This window comes from Lagenorhynchus albirostris, chromosome 20 (genome assembly GCF_949774975.1).
Source record: "Lagenorhynchus albirostris chromosome 20, mLagAlb1.1, whole genome shotgun sequence".
NCBI lineage: Eukaryota > Metazoa > Chordata > Mammalia > Artiodactyla > Delphinidae > Lagenorhynchus > Lagenorhynchus albirostris.
Genome location: NC_083114.1, coordinates 11,661,163 through 11,674,232, shown reverse-complemented (window position 1 = coordinate 11,674,232; position 13,070 = coordinate 11,661,163). Strand labels below are relative to the sequence as shown.

The window sequence follows — 13,070 nt, the reverse complement described above, 5'->3', positions numbered from 1 at the left end:
TAAAGATTTTTATTCTGTTCCTTACCTGCTTTTTACAAATTGCCTGAATTCCTGAAGCTTCCATTTGTCATATTTTTCAAACCTTTTGAAGTGTTCTTCTGCATGAAATTTATCAGAAGATGAATTATAGGCAAACACCAACCCACACTGGGCACCAATGCCACCACGTCGAACCTGGAAATAGAGATCTAAATAAAGTACATCAAAGGGACCAAAGTTCTGTGGCCATTTTGTTCCCAAATAATATGGTCAAATTCAAATAGCTTAACGCAAAAATCAAACCAACAAAATGAGATTTAAAATACATTAAGTCCTGGAAAAGTAAGAAAGCTGCTTCCCAAGAAATGATTCCTTACTTTTCTTGATCCTTATACTCACACCATCTACAGACTTAACAATCTATTCATCTTTGTGCTCTTGCCCTCTGCTACAGGCCTGACACAGAATAAATAATCACTAAATGTTCAATGAAAAACCAGTGACATGGACCTCCGAAGTACAATCATATTTTTAAAAATAGCAGTAACATTTCCTAAAGAAGGCAGCATAAGAATTACCATAATTCTGATCTGAGTAACTTGAAAGGCAGATTCAGTTCCTGTAGAAAAAATAGTACTTGCTCTGGTTTTTCCAGTCTCTGTAAGAAAACCTACAAAAAAGAAAAACTAAAGTTAGGATGACTGAGGCATCTGTAATAACCCTAAGAACTAAGACCAACAAAACCAAAGCATATCCTTTGAGGCAGAGGGCATCTAGTCTACCTGGTTCTCTCATAAAAATTAGAAAAAGAAAGAAGAAAATTAGAAAAAGAATTCCCCTCTGGGCAGAAGCAACCCCCCGAGAGACACCGAGGTAACAGATCATGGTCCAGGTATAACTTGGTCAGAGCAAAATCTTTTCAACTATACAGGCCGCTCAGCTCTGAGGTAACGATAAAGAAATAAAAAGTTGATAAAGACTGTGACTTTAATTCAAAGAGACAAAAGACTGGACAATCAATCACCTTTCTAAACCATTCCTGAAACCATGACTGACGTTTGGCTGGGCTGTTAGAAGCAAGCAGGCTTAAAGGCTGAGAGAGGAATTAGATAGCTTCTTGAATACTCTTTCAGGAAAGACTGTAAAAGTCTTTGAAATGGGCAAGAAAAGCATGCTGGGTGTTTGTTCAGTGCACTCTTTGGGTCATCTCCACCTTTCTTTGTCTCTGAACTATTTTACAATTCTGTAAATTGTAGAATAATAACATTAATGCAAAAGATTCTTGTCCACACAAATAAAAATTGTGTCTATAGGAACATAGCTGATTATTCCTTATGAAGACTGACCAATTTTGCAACCATCTGTAGATTCGTGTCAGCATTCTTACTGGTCTATGTGTATTAATGAGTTCTCCTTTGACCTGCTTGTAACATCTTACTGGTTCCCTCAGTAATTAATGGGATAAATAAAAAGATTGACGTCTTCATTTTATATTTGTATGAGAGTTGTGGTTCACCTTTTTTGCTGTTGTTAATTATCCTTTAAAAATTTACAAAAAGGTCTGTTAAATCCAAAGCTGCTTTTCTCTTTCCAACCTCTGTAAATTATATAACTTACACATTTACTCAAATCAGCCTGACCACCCATTCTTCCTGAAACCACGAACTGCTTTCAACCACTCTGCCTTATCAAGATGAAAAGACTGAAACCAATTTCATGCTTATTTCATTACACTGGGTTCAATAAAACAAAAATTTGTGAAGTTAAATCTCCGTAAGAGATTTAAATAATATGCATTATTTGTCACCAAAACCAAGAAAATTAAATCCAAAGGAAACTTTACTAAATCACAGGGAGAAGCTATTATTGATCTAATGCTATCAAATAGTAATTCTACAGACAATTTTAAGAAGCCATACGGCCAGAAATTCACACAATTCTACTAACAGTAATACTAAAAACTGTCCCACTTATTGAACTGTCACCTTTCCTAGGAGGTCTGGATGCCTCTAACTAATCAAATCTATTGTAAAGGCCGAAATGCTGCCTAGGAGTAGCTGCCAGTTTTCATCAGTCTCAAAGTAGCTGAAGCAATAATTTAAGTCAAAAGAATCAGATTCTTTTAAAATAACATTGCCACCAATTTTTTTAAGGCCCGAATAAATACATACGTTAAACAAATAAAGCTTAAAAAGTAAATAAATAAAACCTCTGTGCTTCCTTTTCTTGGTAAAAAACCAGCTCATAAGTCTAACTATAATATTTTAAAGCTACAACTGTTTGGACACCATGCCCCTCCTACCCAATTTATTCTCTTAAAATGACAGGAAGAAAATAACCAATCTTAAACGTAAAGAATTCAATAACCCTACTCCTTCAGTTCTATTGGCAGCAGTCTGCACTCCTTTAAAATGCCAGACCCATGGCTGTGACTCACGGGAGGTCAGCCCTCGGAGTGTCCACGTTCGTGTTCTCCGGGCACTCTGTGCAGCAAGGGGGAACGTCCAGTGTTTCCCAGAAGCTGGGGAACTTGAAAGGTAGCAGTGAAAAAGAGCTTTGGCCCCCGTAAGGGGAAGAAACAAATCACTCCTCAAAACCCCACAGTTCCGGCTGTGAGGACTTTCCTCTGTCCTCCCTGTCTCGTCAGGTTCATTTTTTTGTAGAGGACGGAATCCTAACCTGAGTTACAAGAAACAGACAGTGACGGTTGTGGAGGGAGAAACCAGGGGAAACCAAGGCTCCTCCCCACGCCCAGTCACATCCCACCTGGGTGCTCATCAGAAACACAACAAAAGTAACAAATCCACACACTACAACTAGTTTATGTGATTTATCCATGCAAGGTTAGGTGGAAGGCAGGGAGGAGAGGGGGATGGATAATACACAGGGAGAGTAGCAAACTATTCAAATCTGACCAGGCAGAAGAGCCGGCAAATGCATTTCAATAGCTACAGAAAAACCTGTGGTGCTTTCAGACTTAGAATGGTGTTAAAAATCCAGGCTGATTTTAAGGACAATGAAAACACCCTGTATGGTATTATAATGATGGATATAGGTCATTATATATTTGTTCAAATCCACAGAATGGAAGACATCAAGAGTGAAGCCTAAAGTAAGCTATGGACTTCGGGCGATTACGACGTGTCAATGTAGGTTCACCCTTCGTAAAAATGTACCACTCTGGTGGGTGATGTGGATAATGGAGGAAGCTCTGCATGTGTGGGGCAGGGGGCATATGGGAAATCTCTGTACCTCCTTCCAGTTTTGTCGTAAACCTAAAACTGCTCTTAAAAAAAGAAAATACAGTCTTTAAAAAGAAAGACTAGATGGAGACAATCTGAAATTGTTATAAAAGTTTAAAAAAGTAAGATAAAATAAGAGAGGCCTTTCAGTAGATGATGATGAGAGTATGAAAAAAAAATCCATACACTGGTTTTAAGAAGATTCTGCCTTACATACTCCAGAGACAAAAATCCCAATTCTTCAGAGAGCAAAGGAAAACTGCAGAGGGCCTTTGGTAGAGTGGTCTTGCTTTCCGGAGTGTGGGAAGGGGGAAACGGGCAAAGAGCTGCCACCACCTCCTCCCAACCCCACTTTGGACGGCAGGTGACTGGGCGGTCTGAGGTGGCCTTCAGGGTGGCAGGAGATGAATGTGGGGGAGGAAATATGTCTGCAGAGGCTGAGCTGCTCAGCGAGGACTGCAGGAAGCCTGTCTCATGTGGTAGTCATGGCTTAAGAAGACCACCAGGAGGAGGTGGGACTGGTGAGGCACGTTTTCCCAGGCGTCTTCACTTCACTGGTGCTAATAACCACAGGAAACAGAACAGAGAGGAGGCGACTACTGAGAATGCACAAGGTCTGTTCTGCTGTGAGGCAAGCCAAGGCGAAACCGAATCCAAAGTGGTAAGGCCAGTTCCCTTCAATGTTTGATAACTGCTGGAATATTCCACGCCCTTTTCTGAACTGGCAATATTCAAAGCAGTATAGTGAGTAGAAGGGGACATGTGCAGGAGACTAACCAGCTGGCCAACAAGACGGATGAGGAAGAGACTCACAAACACTCCCTGGATGAGGAAAAGAGCCACAGCGCTGAGGAGCACATCAGCAATCACCATGCTGACGCCAGGGAAGGAGTGAGGCTTCCTTCCAGACACTTCAAATGCCAGAGCAGCCATATGGAGAAATACCCTCATCTTAAGCTACATTTTTAGCACTAAGTGCTACTGATCCACTGAGTGTCTCAATACTTTGAGATAACACAACAGAAAGACAGTCTGAACTTAAAAATGGTAACTTTTTATATTCCAAGAGGAGAAGTCTTTGTTTTTCAAAACTGAAGGCTCTCAAGTACTTTTAAGTTGTTACAGGTGACTGACACCTAGCAGGTGGCAATACTGTAGTAAAGAAATCACGCAAATGGTTCAGGAACCACTGAAACCAACTGAAGGACATCGCAGCGAAGACTGCATATCTTGAAAGTTTCGAAGACCACAGTGCGGTTTCACACAGCCTCTAGTGAGCACCATGGCCCTTTCGACTCACTAAAACCTGACAGGTCCACCACTCACCGTCCCTCGTCCACGGCTCAACAAGGAGGTTTTCAGGTCCTGACTTCTCTTCTTTTCCCTTGACATCACAGGCCTGAAGAATCAACTGCAGAGGTTTACCTGATCAAAGAAAAGAAAGAGAAAGAGACAGCCTGAAGCTAGCGCTACGAAAAAATGGAAACTAGAACTCATTAGTGCAAATGGAGAGCCTGTGGACGCCCAGACTGCTCAGTAAAAATCTACCCATTTAAAAGCTAAAATAGGAAGTAATATTAGACAAAAGTTGACACCATCCTTTTCTGCTTTCCTGAAAGAAACAAAGTACAGCTTATGTCCCTAAGTAATTCTGAGGAGAATCATTCTAGAATAACCACTAGCTGGAAACGAAGCACACTATAAGACACAGATTAAGAGCACAGGCTCAACATATTTGTGTGCTGAGTGGGGGGAAAGGAGGAATTCCTAAGACACTGTTTTGGAGCCAATAATTAATTTTATTGTAATTGCATTTAAATATATAAATAATGTCTTAGCGTTCTAGGTCTTGTTTCTTTAAAACGTCTCCAGGCAAATTTTGAAAGTTTTCAAAATTATAAAAATCAACTTTTGCTATAATGATCTGAAAATTTTTCTTTTTCTTTTAATAATATAATGAAAACCTTATAACCCTATTAATCTATAACCCAACCCAGAACTAGAACATTATCAATAATGAACAGTCCCCCTATGCATTCCTCCTCCATCCCGTGCTCCCTGCTCAAATAACTGCTAAACTGAATCAAAAACCTTTCTGGAGAATATTTTCCAGACACTACGTATCCCTCCCATTTGGCTGTGCCTTCTACGGGCCCCTACCCCTCCAAAAAAATGACCTTTCCAAAACTGGGGAGGGACTGGATTTACAAGACATCGATTGTCAGACTTAAAAAATTAAACATAAAATACATTATTATAAAGTGATATTTAGGCAAAGGTACAAATATCATGAGGAAATATCACAGTATTGCCTCTATTACTGAAGAGGATGGGATCCAATACTGTACTTGTGGACAGAAACTTTAGCACTAGAGGCCAGGACAGCACATGTCCACTGCAGTCATCTGAGAGTAGCTGTATGGACTCCTGCGTTGAGAAGGATTAGGAGGCCCCACCCTGGGTCAGTAGAAAAGTGCTAAGATGGACTGCCATTGGGCCCAGGAGGGGAAAGTGATAGCAGGCGTGTATGTATGACCATCTATGTTGTCCCAACCAGCTATAAACTATCACGAGGATGCAGAGGGATGGATTCCAAGACAAGGATCCTTTGCTCTGGGTCTGGGGTAGTTTCCTCCCTCCTCCAGATGAGAGTTACTCCAACTTCCCAACCTCTTGACCTACACCATGAGACACTCCCATACTTTTATCAAAGATGGCTGTGTTCAAATGGCCACCATGCCTAAGTGATTAGGCCAGTAAATCCTGGGAGTACAGCGTAGTGAACACTCAGGTCCCCTTCTGCTAATGCATCCATAAATGAACCAACATCTCCCTTCTCCCTACCAGCCCCAAAGAAGACAGGCTCTTCCAGAAATCATTGTATAACTACAACGACCGAGCCCACAAACTACACGAAAAGATAAGAAGATGCCAGGAAATCCCACGTTGGTGATGGTTTTATGACGTGTGCATCATGCCGAGGTCATTTACCATATTTAAGGAGCAGGTTCTGCCTGACTGATGCCATGGATGAGATGAGGGATGAGGCATCATAGTGTGTGTCCAGGTGGTCAGTGACAGTACACAGAGAGCTCAGCACTTTGGCAACACTCCCTCTTGCTAGTGCAAAAGCCAGAAGAGTCAGCTCCACCTCTGGAGTAGAAGAGCAGCTATAAACAAAGAACAAAAAACACTTCACTTCTTAAAACTACGAGAAAATCCAGGTAGCTCAAACTCTGTGTAACTGATTACATAAGCAACATCAACCTGCCATATGCTTTCTCTGTTTACCAGAAATACTTTTTCAAAATCCTTACGACAGCCTAAAGAAAAACTAAATCAACCCAGAGGACCAGGAAATTAAATCCTCACTTCTGTAACCTTCATCTATAAGTATTAAATAATGCTATCAACTTTAATAAGGCAAACTTTATAAACCAAAAATAAAAAGGCTGTTGCAATAAGCCCCTGCTATGAAGAAGCCTCGGGTAATAATTCGGCTTGGCCAGAGTGTTAAGGGCTTATTCCTTCAAACACCAATAACATGCTTTAGATCTATTCCACATCACATATGCTTTTTTAAACATATTACACTGAAACTTTTAAACCTGTCTAGATGGGGACTTCCCTGGTGGTCCAGTGGTTAGGACTCCGTGCTTCCACTGCCGGTGGCATGGGTCTGATCCCTGGTTGGGGAACGAAGATCCCCACATGCCATGTGGTGTGGCCAAAAAGAGAGAGAAAAAAAAAAAAAACCCTGTCTAGATGGCTCAGGGCCTGGTTTGTACTCTAACAGGGCTCACTGTGACAGAGCTGAGTGTCCCCACACTACGCGACCCCTCAAACAGCTAGCAGGGAGTCCTTTCCCAGGTCTATGGACAATCAGGCTTGTTAGACCTGTTCACGGAGACAGCAGGTGCTGGGCTGGGGATGTGAGGGAACTGAAAGGCTTTGCATTCTGGACTTTGAGACCCCTGCTCTAGCTGAATCGGAGGATTACTCCGCACCCACCCCCAATTCCTGAGGGCAGGTGTCCTGCTAGATCATGGAGTTTACACGGGTACACCGTTATTTCACTTTCTCTTCAGTCACTACAAATGATTCTTTAAAAAACAAAAAATCTTTAAAAGATTTTAAAATTAAAAAAAAACAAAAAGGACTTACCAAGCACATATGCCCTCTATCCCCCACCAGCCCTTATCAACATTAATTTTACCTAGTTATCCTTATGAGGAAGCTGTCCACTTCTTCCAGAACGTTGGGAGACAGGAAAGTTGAGAAATCTGTAGATCCTGGTGAGAGGGAAAGTGGAGGCATGTGCTGCAGTGCCTTCCTAGGAGTGTAAAATGTGCAATCAGAACAATCCCTGGCAAACAATAAACTTAATAATACAATTTTACACAAAAAAAAATTGTTGGAAGCTTGTTTGGATTAATCCCTTATCAAGAAACAGACAGTGTTCCTACAGAGAACCTGGTACGTAACACAGATCAGCCTTTTTCCTGCAGCGGTCCTGGTGCTAAACAGTTTAATGAGGTTTCTTCCTTTTCTTTTCTTTTTTCTTTAAGAGTTCCATTTCCCTCTATAAAAGCTCATTCAACCCTCTGGAAGCAAGTGTTCATTTTAAGTAGTATAAGCAAAAGACATATGTCTACAGAAAAACCCTGAGTTCTTAGAAAACTTGACCCCAGGGGCAGAGCTGTTTGTGACACACAAAAAAAATTCATCTTCAGATCTCTTGTATCTAAAGATGCATCATGATATGTTTATTTTATCCTAAACATATCAGCACCTGTCACCTTCTCTATTCCTGCCTGTGTTTCTTGGCCTTTCTACCTCAGAGTCTGCTTTAATGTTTCTCTTTTCTCATCTCCTTTTACAATAGCTTTACCTCCTCTGGACCAGCAGTCATCTAATAAATTTATGCAACAAAATATTACTGAGCCCTACTTGTGCCAGCAACTGTGCTAGGCAATGAGTGTACCATGAATAACATGAAGGTACAGAAAAAGTCACTCAAAATTCTACACTTGATAGTCATTTTATAATAGTAGTGGGAATCCCTGAAACTATTTTATTTCTACATTTCACAACAGAGACAAAACAGCAAGGCTAATAACACTGTGTCAGCTTCCACTCTGCTCTCGTTTCTTGTCCCCTCTATATGAGCTGCATCAGTAGGGCACCTACACTAACATACAGTCGATCAACAAGGTCTAATGCACCTAAGTGGCATGCAAGGATTTACGGAATTTATTTCCACTTTTGTTTCATAATATTTTTTTCTTACTTATTTTTCCTCATTGATTTTTTTAAAATAATTTTTAAATTTTAGAATAGTTTTAAGATCACTGATATTTAAAAGTTAGGAGTGAAGATACCATTGCCAATTAACTATTACAACTGTTTAGGGATATATCCGTTCTTCAACAACGTGGCATAGCTTCACAAAAATAAGGCAGAAAACTTTTCCTCTTCCCCTTCCTGAAAATTCAGTCCATAAAGTAGGGCTGTGCAAGGTAGGCACTCGTGTGTCCTTGGGTGGGTGCATGGGTGGGGTGCATGGTGGCCCAGAGCGAGGTATTAGAGTGGGGTACTGAGCAAAGGGACAGCCTGGCATGGAATGCAAGCACCAAGAGGGTGAGGAGGGTGTCCAGGCAAGGGCCAGGGAGGTGGGAGACTGGTTATATAGAGCGGGATTGTTTAAATAAGTAAATATTTTAGGGATGATGGGAGCCAGGTTTCTCACAATCACAGAAGGGAGTTACAAATAGAGAAAGGGAGAAAACTAGAATGAACAGCAGTGCTGGATTAGAATTAGAAGTTATCAGAGTTTATTAGAAGTATAAACTCAGAGTTTTCAGTGTTACAGATATAGAAATAAATATAGGTGTCAATGTGTCTGTGGATACACATATGTGTCTATTACTTACACACAAACATGTATTTCCCAGCTGTGTACACTGAAAGAAGCAACACTCCAACAGCAATGAGTTTAGTTTGTTTCTAAACACAACTCTCCACTAAGAGTGACCATGACTCCTGAGCAAAACAGCTGATTCTAGGACTATGGCAGGGAACATTCAAGATAAGCCTGGAATATCTTGTTGTAAGGAAGTGTTCCAAGAAGATGAGGACATATCAAAAGGACATATGAACCAGACTGAAGGGGTTCCCATCGGCCAAATCTGGGCCAATCTGACCGTCAAAACTGTGATGGATTATAACTCAGGGAATAAAACAGGAATCTTGAGTCATACCAATATAAAGTTTGATGAGGAATGGGATATTTACATAGTCTCAAAGCACCTCCTCACAAAATATTTATTAATTACAAAGGGAAAAGAATTCTTTTACACTGGAAAAGTCTGGCAGACACCACTTTCAACAAAGGGTTGAAGTTAACATCACCAAACTAGTAATAGGACAATCTGAAGCTGTGTGTCGCTGATGGGATGCAATGAGAACCCATCATCACTTCTATGACATTCCTGCCAAAGATACAAAATCTAATCTTAATCATGATGAAACTTCAGATAAACCAAAACTGAAGGATGCTCTTCAAAATAACTGACCTATAATTTTCAAAAGTTTCAAAGTCTTAAAAGTCAAGGAAAGACAGAGGAATTGTTCCTTATTGAAGGAAACTACAGAGACATGACAATGAAATACTAAGTATGATTCTGGACTGGATCCTTTTGCTACAAAGGACATTACTGAGACAACTAGCAAAACTTGAACGGGATCTGAGAATTAGATGGTAGCAATGTATATCAATGCTAATTTCCTGATATTGATGGTTGTAGCAGCATGTTCTCATTTGCAGGAAACACATACTGAATAAAATATTCAGGAACCATGGGGCATCAGGTTAGCAAATTACTCTCAACTGGCTCAGGAAGAAGCTACTTTTTCTTTTTTGCATCGAATTTGCAATATTTCTCTAAGTTTGAACTTTTTTTTATTTTTTAAATTTTAAAACAGGCAGGAAGAAAGGAGTCTGGCCAAATATTACCCTTCAGATCTAGCACTGCCAGCAGTATTATTTGCTGAAGAGTTTTATTTAATAGCAATAACAAATCTCAAAAAACATCTACAGAACAAAATATTAGCTATCTCTTTTATCTGATATTTTGACAGCCTGCACTAAGAGTGCCTATTATCAGTTATTAAACTTACATATAACACTAATACTTCATTGCTACTGAAGCTAGTTGCTTTGCCTTATATATTACAACTGAGTCTTTTTGCCCTAACAGTTTTTAGAAGAAAATTTTCAAAGGTACTCTACATTTAAAAATAAATTAATTTGGTGTCCTTGAAAAGATTTGACTCTTTAGTGAAAAGAGCTTTCAACCTAGGGCCTAGGTCCAAAGACCTGGATTCAAACTGATCCATCACTGCCTGGTCATACACCTCAGGGAAGGTCACCGTATCCCTGTCTATAAAACAGGGATAATTTTTACAGATACATTTTACGACATAAGTAGGTAAATAATATATAGCATCTGAAGGTGTTTTATCCCATATAAATTGCTATGTAATGTGAACAACTGTTCCCCAGTGGATAAGGAAGAGGAATGGCATGTGGGACCCCCTCACAAGATAGAAGCTGAAGGCACAAACAACAGGAAACAACAGGGCACCTGGGGCCCAGCTACTGACTGAGTCTCGATGATCAAAGGCTGCTCAGTGACTCGCCCTAAAGGGTTAGAGAATGAGCACCCCGTGACAAGCCTGGAAAGCAGAGCGACTTACTGAGTGTTGCGTAGCACTGTTTGGACAAAGGCGGGATTTGTCTCCATGGAAGCCGTCACCAGAGATGTCAGCAGAGACCAATACCATATTGCAGAAGCATCTGAGACTGAGACCCCAGACTTCTTGACTCTCTGAAAGCCAACAGCCCTCAGACCATGAATTCTAGTGTCACATCCATCACTAAGACAACGCTTTATGTTAATCTGGACATCTGTCAAGCGCAAACAACAAATTCAGTATTGGATTAACTTCTTCAGTTCAGCAAATTCTAGGCTTCCAACTAAAAGCAAGATAGTAATTCACATTTCGAAAAGAAAATTCTGAAGATATACTCTGATGCCAGAAATAAATGATGTGTGCAATGGAGCTAGTATATATAATAAATTTGTCAAAAAAGCATTGACCAGGCTTCCCTGGTGGCGCAGTGGTTGAGAGTCCGCCTGCTGATGCAGGGGACACGGGTTCGTGCCCTGGTCTGGGAAGATCCCACATGCCGCAGAGCGGCTGGGCCTGTGAGCCATGGCTGCTGAGCCTGCGCGTCCGGAGCCTGTGCTCCACAGCGGGAGAGGCCACAGCAGTGAGAGGCCCGCGTACCGCAAAAAAAAAAAAAAGCATTGACCAATCTAAGGAGTCAAAAGAATCATGTGTAAAACTAAGGGTGGCTTAAATCTATATATCACAAAGTTTCATAGGCATTTATGAGTTCTGATAATTAACACAAAGTGCATTTTTAAAATCCTGATTAAATACACGGTAAGAAAATGTCTAAAAACTTTTCCTAGAGTTCTGAAATTTGGATGTTGTTATGAAACAGCAGCTGGCTCATAGCAGTTGTGAGAATTTCTTTTTAATTATCAAGTCCAGATAAATGGCATAGGCATGACTCACTTTTAAGAGCTGTCATAATTTCTTATTTGGGTTGGAAAGGAGGTGAGAAGTTTAAAAGGACACAATTTAGAGAAAAGACCACCACAGTATAAGACAGGAAGCTTCTACTCCACAAGCTTAACTACGTCTTTGCCCAGGGGTGAGACACAAAGACTCTACCTCCCCAGGCCTCAGTTCCTTTGAGCAAAGTAAGAATACTTCTTTTGGCCCAGGAAAGCATTAGAAGAAATGAGACAAAACATGAAGCATTCCGGCTCCCTGAATGAAATAAGCCTGGAAAGAAATCACAGAATTGTGATTATTTCCAAAATGCTATGTGTGAAGCAAGGTTATAATAGTATAAAAATGGAAACAAACTAAATGTCCAAGAATAAAAGGCTTGTTAAAATTAAGGCATATTCTTACAACACTAAATAAAGGTGTGCATGAATATATAAGACAACACATTAAAAAGTTACAAAAGGGCGTGTACAAAATATCACTATTTTTTGTAAAAAGACATGTATAGATATATGTAAATATATATATGCAAACCTATTTTATTTTTTTAAATGTGTATATATATATGTGCGTGTGTGTGTGTATTTATACACACAGACATACACACACACACAAAAATGTAAGAAAAGGTCTGGAAGGATCCATACCAACGGATTCACAGCGACAATCCCTGGGTAGTGGGATTTTGAATAATTTTTATCTAAATATTTCTGATTTTCTAATAAGAAAACAAAAATAAAATATTTTTAATTAAAATAGGCTTTACTGCTTTTCTATAACTTTTAAAAACACTGAATAGGTGAAATAATGACCACTTTCATGTATATGATGAGAAGCAAATCAAATCTCCAGAGAAAAGCAAACAGCTTTTCTACTTCAGAGGTCTTCCCGCCAAAAAACATGACTTCTTCCTCCCCTCCCAATCCCCTTAGTTAGAAGGGCAAGACGTATCTTGGTTGACTCACAGAGCTGACTGATGTTGGCATTTTCCAGCAGTGTCACATAGCCAGTGACATTGCTGGGAATGTGCACGTCGCGGACTTCCTGAAGATCGCTGGCACTCCTCCCCACAGCTACAGTCACCTGCTGCGGCATGTAGCTCTGGTCAGTGGCAGCCACTGCAATGGACAGGTGCCTAAGCACAACATCTGGCTTCATTTTTAAACTGGAAAACACGGAGAGCAGAAACTACAAGTGTTTATA

The 13,070-nt window shown here is 40.3% G+C and overlaps 1 protein-coding gene and 1 pseudogene across 7 annotated transcripts in view; both read right to left on the bottom strand.

Moving 5' to 3' along the window:
- The window catches only part of ZZEF1 (zinc finger ZZ-type and EF-hand domain containing 1), a 113,579-nt gene that overhangs the window by 76,532 nt on the left and 23,977 nt on the right, over positions 1-13,070 (bottom strand). For 6 of the 7 annotated variants that reach the window (XR_009537487.1, XM_060133662.1, XM_060133663.1 and 3 more), the window contains exons 5-11: positions 12,833-13,032; positions 10,980-11,190; positions 7,438-7,554; positions 6,213-6,391; positions 4,548-4,646; positions 558-649; positions 26-174 (exon numbers count right to left, since the gene is read on the bottom strand). Coding sequence is in view for 6 of the 7 variants with exons in the window: in XM_060133662.1 (XP_059989645.1) it covers positions 26-174; positions 558-649; positions 4,548-4,646; positions 6,213-6,391; positions 7,438-7,554; positions 10,980-11,190; positions 12,833-13,032 (1,047 nt within the window). In the remaining variant the exon portion in view is untranslated. The remainder of the gene's footprint in view (positions 1-25; positions 175-557; positions 650-4,547; positions 4,647-6,212; positions 6,392-7,437; positions 7,555-10,979; positions 11,191-12,832; positions 13,033-13,070) is intronic. The other variant, XM_060133666.1, reaches the window with a different exon arrangement.
- On the bottom strand, positions 2,413-4,154 carry LOC132511415 (etoposide-induced protein 2.4 homolog; annotated as a pseudogene).